Raw genomic sequence first — 7,167 nt, 5'->3', positions numbered from 1 at the left:
CCTGAAGTGGAGTAGCTCTCCTGAAGTGGAGAAGCTCCCCTGAAGTGGAGTAGCTGTCCTGCTCAGGAGGGCCTGGCATCTCCATTCTTTGTCACCTCTTTTTGCTATGAATTAGACCACTGATGCCATTCAAAACAACACTGACAAAAACCCCATGGAAAACCTTCTTTATTCAAGTCACTCTGAAACTAGGGACCAACTGTTCTCCTTTGAATGATGTTGGTCTTCCATGTAACTGAGCTATTTCAGTCACGAAGGAACATCAAGCTACCCCCGACACAGGTAAAAGAACGCTGGAGACACGTGTGTGTGACCTACAATCTAAGCATGACTTTTTCCCCGTATTTTTTTCCTTTTAAAAGATGAGAGATATCAGGGGAAGGAGGTTTAAAAGAAAATCACACTTACAAGTCCACTTATGGCTACAATCCAGACGTAGGGGCCAGAGGCGAAAAGCTACAAAAGAAAAGAGAAAGCAGCTAAAAATGAGATCCCACAGCAGCCGCAGCGCGCGCAGCCGCACGCACTGCGCCGCTGCACATCAACCATGCAAAGGAAAATAACTGAATTTCAAGCACATTCTTACTTACAAGTGGGCCGTAGCGACTTACAGTAAACAACTATACATACATAATAGCATTAACGATGTAGAAATACTAGACATTGTCCATCCTTGGGGCTAGGTAATGATCTTTACGAGCTGTTCGTATGACTTTCCTAATTTTAATTTCTCATCACTGCTTTGTGTACATTTAGGTTGGAGAACTCGCCAGCATCTAAGAGCACCCTTTTCCGGGATGAAAAGGCTCATTCTACTTCACCCAAGGTAGGCATAGCTAGTTCCCCGTCCTCTGTCCGTGGCTACAGCTTCAGACATTATGGGACTCCTTCCTTCTGTTGGTTTGCTTCATTCAATTTCCCTGTGAGTTTTTTGTTTTGTTTTGTTTTATCTTATTATATCTTATTTTGTTTAAAAAAAAGTAAAATAAAGTTGTTAAAATTGAAAAAAAAGTATGCTAGCAAAAACAAAGCAAAGGTATGAAGGGCATTAGAATTGTATTTTCTAATTAATTCCAATTAGAATTAGAAAAGAATTTCTTCTTTTGTTTTCCAAATTTTTGTCTGAGAGATGTGCTCAAGGTTCTAAGAAACAAAACAACAACAAATCACAAGGCATCTCCAAGTATCCCATAAGAATGAAAGGCCCTGTGGCTCGGGCATAGTTTTGGAAAGTTCAGCAGGGAGCTGCAGAGCCATGGAGAAAGACAGAGAGTACTGAAGCAGTACAGCTCAGATTCACTGCTGCCACTGTGCGAGACAGACGCTTCAGGGCTCTGCACACACAAAACAGGAACACAGGACACAGACATACACGGAACATAGAACACAGACATGCACGGAACATAGAACACAGACATATACGGAACACAAAACACAGACATGCACGGAACACAGACATGCACGGAACACAGACATGCACGGAACACAGACATACATGGAACACAGAACACAGACATACACGGAACATAGAACACAGACATGCAGGGAACACAGGACACAGACATACACGGAACACGGAACACAAAACACAGACATGCATGGAACACAGATATGCACGGAGGGAAAGGAGGCCGCAGCCTTTGCTCCAGTGGCTCCACTGTCCATCTGACTTTGCTGACATGACGCTAGGCCGATGTATACCCAGCTCTCGTAACAAGGATGAGGACGACGTAAGCAAGCATTTCCTCTTGGGAGAGGAGGAATCCCAAACCAGCCACTGTTTTCTAGAGCCAGGCCCTGCTCTCCAGGCGTTTCATATGCTAGGGCTTCTTATCAGTCACCGAGGACTTGCTCTGGGTCAGGCAACACCAGGAGCAGTGACTGGGGCATTCTGCCCTGTGGCTCTGTGCTTGTCACCCTAGTCTCTCATACACACATAAAGCAGCTTGCCATTTTGTCAGGAAAAGAACAATTTCTTTAGTCTCTGACATCCCTTGCCTTAGCACCAGGCTTCTGTTTGCACTCAGAAAGGGCGTGAATGCGCTTCTGGGCTGGATTCCCCAGGAAGTGAACACCTAACATTTACTACATCTCTAAGCCACCGTCGATGGCACTCCAGCTCTTAGGATGGTTAAAGTTATTTGCCTGTCTATCCATCTGTCTAATATTCCTAGTTTCAAGTGTCCGTGGTAGGAAGAGAGAAAGCCAGAGAAATATGCAGGAGAGGAGCTGGAGCTGTGGGAGACAGCTCAGTGCAGAGTGCCTGCGACACCGTCATGAAGACCTGCGTTCAGATCCCAGAACACACAGTAAGTCAGCACAGCGATGCATGGGTGCGACCCCAGCGTTCGGAGGGTGGAGGAGCAGAACTGACGGGTTCCAGTGAATCTCCATCTCCAAAAACAAAGGTGTCAAGCAATCAGGAAACACATTTAGTCTGCTTTTCGTTTTGACACACATGCACACACACCTATAATAACAAGTATAACACATAAACACACACATTTTTTGAATGCAAGAAAACCCAGAGTGTATGGAGGGGAGGAGGATGAAAACTTTAGACATTTGGACTTCACAGTGGAGAAGTAGGGAAGTGGTGCTGCAGACAAGGACCTGGCTGTCATTCTGGAGACACCTCCACTTCCATACGACCTACATACTTCCACTACCTCCTGCCTCACAAGTCAGTGCTCGTCTATATTGACTCGGAAACTACCAGAGGTAGTGGCACTGACATCTCTTCCCTCGGGCAGGGCTAAGGGGCTGTAGTCACCAAGCTGGAACCCCCGAGGTCCTAATGACTTTCACCCACCCCGTAACTAATAAAGTAACGAAGTCCTTTCTGTCCTTGGTGCTTTTACCTAGCATCAGAGAAGGGAGAACCAGACGGACAGAGAAAGCCAGGGCAGACAGAGTGAGAAGGGACCCACGTGTCATGGTGAGAACACCCCAGATGGAGGAGCTGGAGGAAACGCTGAGGGTGACAAGGGGAGGGGGAGGGGCGTGGTGTCTGGTCTGGGATCTGCGGGATAAGGAGCACAGTGAGCTGAGCGCTACCGGGGTAATCGAAAGGCCAAGCTGCACAGGGTGCCACAGGAAGCTGCGAGAAGAAAGGTAAAGAAAATGCCAGAGAATGCAGACAGAAACCTGGAGAGCGCCACGCCTTCTAGCACATGAGGCTGCGGGCAGAGGCTGCACACTGGGTGCCAGGGCAGCCAACCTTCAAAGTTTGCTTTTCAAGTCAGACGAAGGCTCCGGTGGCTTCACAGCAAGGCCATGGTAAAGCACAACTTTGCCACCATGTATGCACCAAAGTGGGCGATGCCACTTCCGCCTTCTCTCCATAGGAGAGAGCATGCTGGACCTTGACCTGGGGCGCTGGACTTGCTGGGCAAGCATTTTACCACTGCGGTTTCTCTAAGGTGTCTTCTCACTTTAAGAAGTGATTTGTATTCTTTTTCATTTCATGTGTGTTTGTGTGTGTGTGTGTCTACGGGTGAGGCCAGAAGCCAACGTCGGATCTCCTGGAGCTGGAGTTACAAGCAGTTATGGGCTGCCTGAAGGGGGTGTCGGGAAATGCTGGGAACTGACCCTGGGTCCTTAACAGAGTCATCTCTCCAGTCCCTCCTGTTGAGACAGGCTTTACTTATTCTGTAGCCAGAGTGGGTTCTGGCCTTGAGCCTGCCTTAGACTCTGAGTCTTAGATACTCAGCTTGATCATGCTTCCTGCAAACTCTGCAGCTTGGACGGCAGAGCACGCTGGGGTCCTTGTCATAGCTTCGTGTGCGGCACAGCACAGGACAGACCGACTCTGACATGGATTTTCCATTTTCCGCTATTCTCATTTTGTTCCACTTCAAACTATGATTCTTAAATGTAATTACATACAACTACATTGATTAAATGAAAGTATTTTCCACTGATACAAGTTACAGTGAAAGCTTTTATCAGATCTCTAGAGGCTATGAAAGTATTCTAGAACCGTCTTCACCCTGATGCCCTCGCTCCGTAACACTTCCTCTGAGCATGATAGAGATCATCAAGACTTATGGAAACATTGTTTAAGGAGAAAAAGACAAAAGAGGAGAGAGCAAAATAAAACCAAAACCCCAAGCCACCCAGATCTGGTTAGAGAGATGTGAACATACAATGTATACTGTACCTGCAGTCCCAAAATATAGATCAGTGTCTTGTTTGTGATGGACAACGGGCCCAGAATCTGTGCCACTTGGACTCTTGGGATGGAGCAGTAAAATGGTACAAAGAGAGCAAACACGGGCGCCAAGCTATGCAAACAAACAAAGAAAAACCACTATGAGAATGGATTTCCAACACTGGCAGGAAGACTTCTGAAGAGACACTCAGCCTCATTTCAGGGTGAGAGACGCACATTGGTCTTCAAACACCCTCATGGCCAAACAATGGTCAAGGGTGTGACTCCCGTCCTCACTTCAAACCGCTGGTAAGTAGTTGGGCAACGACCAAGTGTGAGTTCAATTCCCACGAGTGGCCTGGATCTGACGAAGGGACTGTAGTCAGCAATGGAATCTTTCCTGGTCAACTGCGAAGTCACGGAAGACTCTGGCCGGCCATGCAGCCACAGCACAGACACCTCTTACCACTCCTACTCTGTTCCTCAAACCTCTTCCCCTTTTGTCTTGAACTCTTTTCCTTGAGGGATTCTCGCTGACTGCTCACATGGCCCTCCCCTCCCGGGTCTCCTCCCGCTTCCTCCCTTCTTGCTCGAGTCTCTCCCTGAACACTCTCGGTGCTCTCTATGGCTCCAGCCAGGGAAGCGAGTTTGGTCCTAACGGTGGCAGCCCCAGGCTCAGAAACTCAACCTGAAACCTCCCCTTCAATATTTGGCTTAGTCACATGTGCCCTGCCCTTGCTCCTCTCTAATCACGTGGTCACATCCCTGGCAGTAGTCTCACTGCCCGTGCAGAAGGCAAGTGTCTCATCAGCAGCCGTTTCCACAGGGTCCCTCTGTCCCAACTGAAATACCAATAGCAATGACTTTCCCACGCTGGCCTCCTTCTTCTCCTTCCCTCCCCTCCATAACTCACTCCACACCCCAGCAGTGGCTGGCTGGACGCAGGCTTCTCTGGCTGGTACATGTGGACAGGGGTGATCCTTCCCAGAACTTCCTCTTTACTCCCTGCTTAGCAAACTCTCCTCCTGATAGCTAGCAGCTCTCCTCTTCACCCCCAGAATCATGCCAGTTTGTCTGTTTCAGTGAGCTGACGAATCGGCAGGGCCCTGAGCATGTCAGAGGATGCCCAGCACCTGAGCAAGAAGCAGCCCCTCGCCTCCAGCTCTGCAAGTCCACGGTCCTATCAGGGCATGGATGCATGCACGCATGAGCTGTGTGTGTGTCTGTCGGTGTGTCTGTCTGTCCATCTCTATCTCTGTCTCTCTCTGTGCATGCATGTGTAAGAGAAGAATGGTTAGGCATACCCTTGTAACCGTTTTCATTAAACATTTGATTAGCCAATATTTTCCAATTTTGGAAACAGCATCAGTACAAAAATAATTTCATAATCACAAAGAAAATACAAGAACTACTTTTCGCCTGTATAAAGTGTCTCACACCACATGCCACCCCAGTAACACAGTACCCCTCTTGGTCTTCTGTGCATTTTCTGGTTCAAATAGCAACTATGTTATAAAAATCTTCCTTCTTGATTATACTATTGAATACAAAATCAACAGACACAAGCAAGAAATGGTTGGGGAAGAATATACACATAAAGCAGCTTTAACAGATATGGGCACAATGGAATAACACCCCCACACACACACCACACACATACACCACACATACACACACATACACACACACACACACCAAACACCACACACATACTACACACACACACCACAGACATCATACACACACACCATAACACACCACACACACACCACACACATACACCACACATACACACACATACACACACACACACACCAAACACCACACACATACTACACACACACACCACAGACATCATACACACACACCATAACACACCACACACACACCACACACACACCGCACACACATCATACACACCACACATACACGATACACACACACCACACACACCATACACACACACCAGATACCATACACACACCACACACATATACCATGCACACATGCACCACACACATACACCACACATAGACACACCATACACACACACAACCCCTTCACACACATATGGGAAACAAATGCAAAATTCTTCAGTAAAATTCCAGCAAAAAGACTACCAGCACATATCAGTACCATCTACCACAATCAAGGTGGCTTGATCTGACAAATGCAGAGTTGATGCACATATGTAAGTCAATAAATGTAATAAATCATAATGGACTTAAAGACAAAAATCACATGATCATCTCAACAGCCTTTGACAAGACCTAACGTGCATTCGTGACAAAAGCCCCAGAGAGTAGGGCCGGAGGGAGCAAACCTCAACACACTGAAGGCTGAGCGGCAGCCCCACAGCCAACACCATCCTAAACCGAGAAGAACCTGGAGCAGTCCCATTACCATCAAGAACTAGGCAGGGATGTCCACTATCCCTGTTCCTTTTCAATAGGACGCGAGAAGGTGGCTGGAGGGACAGGGCAAGGAAAGAATTCGAGGGACACGAGCAGGAACGAAGTCGAATGGTCTCTATCTACAGACGATATTATACATGAGATCCCAAGAATTCCACCAGAAAACTAGACATAATTTCAGCACAGTGGCGGGCACAAAAACAACTTACAAAACACAGTAGTTTTTCTGTACACCAAAACTCCACACTGAAAACGAGACCACAGACACACTCCCATTCACAGGGACATCCAAGACAACAAAATGTCTCAGAACAAACCTAACCAGGAAGGCAAAAGACCTTCACAACAAAAACTTAAAATATCCGAAGAAAGAGATTAAGAATGGCACAGAAAATGGAAAGACATCTTGCATTTGTGGGTTGGTGGAATTAATATTGTGAAAATGACCATCCTACCCTAAATCAACCTACAGATTCAATGCAATCCCAGTCAAAACACCCACAGCATTCTTTGCAGAAATAGAAGTAGAAAAACAAAACTAAAATTCATATGGAGCCAGAAGACCCGAGACCCAAAGCAATCCTAGACAGAAAGAACGCG

The 7,167-nt window shown here is 47.0% G+C and overlaps 1 protein-coding gene across 1 annotated transcript in view; it reads right to left on the bottom strand.

The window, feature by feature from the left end:
- Ubac2 (UBA domain containing 2) overlaps positions 1-7,167 on the bottom strand; it is a 157,337-nt gene that overhangs the window by 52,391 nt on the left and 97,779 nt on the right. Inside the window, exons 5-6 of the mRNA XM_013349312.2 lie at positions 4,163-4,286; positions 409-456 (exon numbers count right to left, since the gene is read on the bottom strand). Of these exons, the coding sequence (XP_013204766.1) occupies positions 409-456; positions 4,163-4,286 (172 nt within the window). The remainder of the gene's footprint in view (positions 1-408; positions 457-4,162; positions 4,287-7,167) is intronic.

This window comes from Microtus ochrogaster, chromosome 17 (genome assembly GCF_000317375.1).
Source record: "Microtus ochrogaster isolate Prairie Vole_2 chromosome 17, MicOch1.0, whole genome shotgun sequence".
NCBI lineage: Eukaryota > Metazoa > Chordata > Mammalia > Rodentia > Cricetidae > Microtus > Microtus ochrogaster.
Note: the sequence above shows the minus strand (reverse complement) of the source record. Positions and strands in the feature narration are given on the sequence as shown.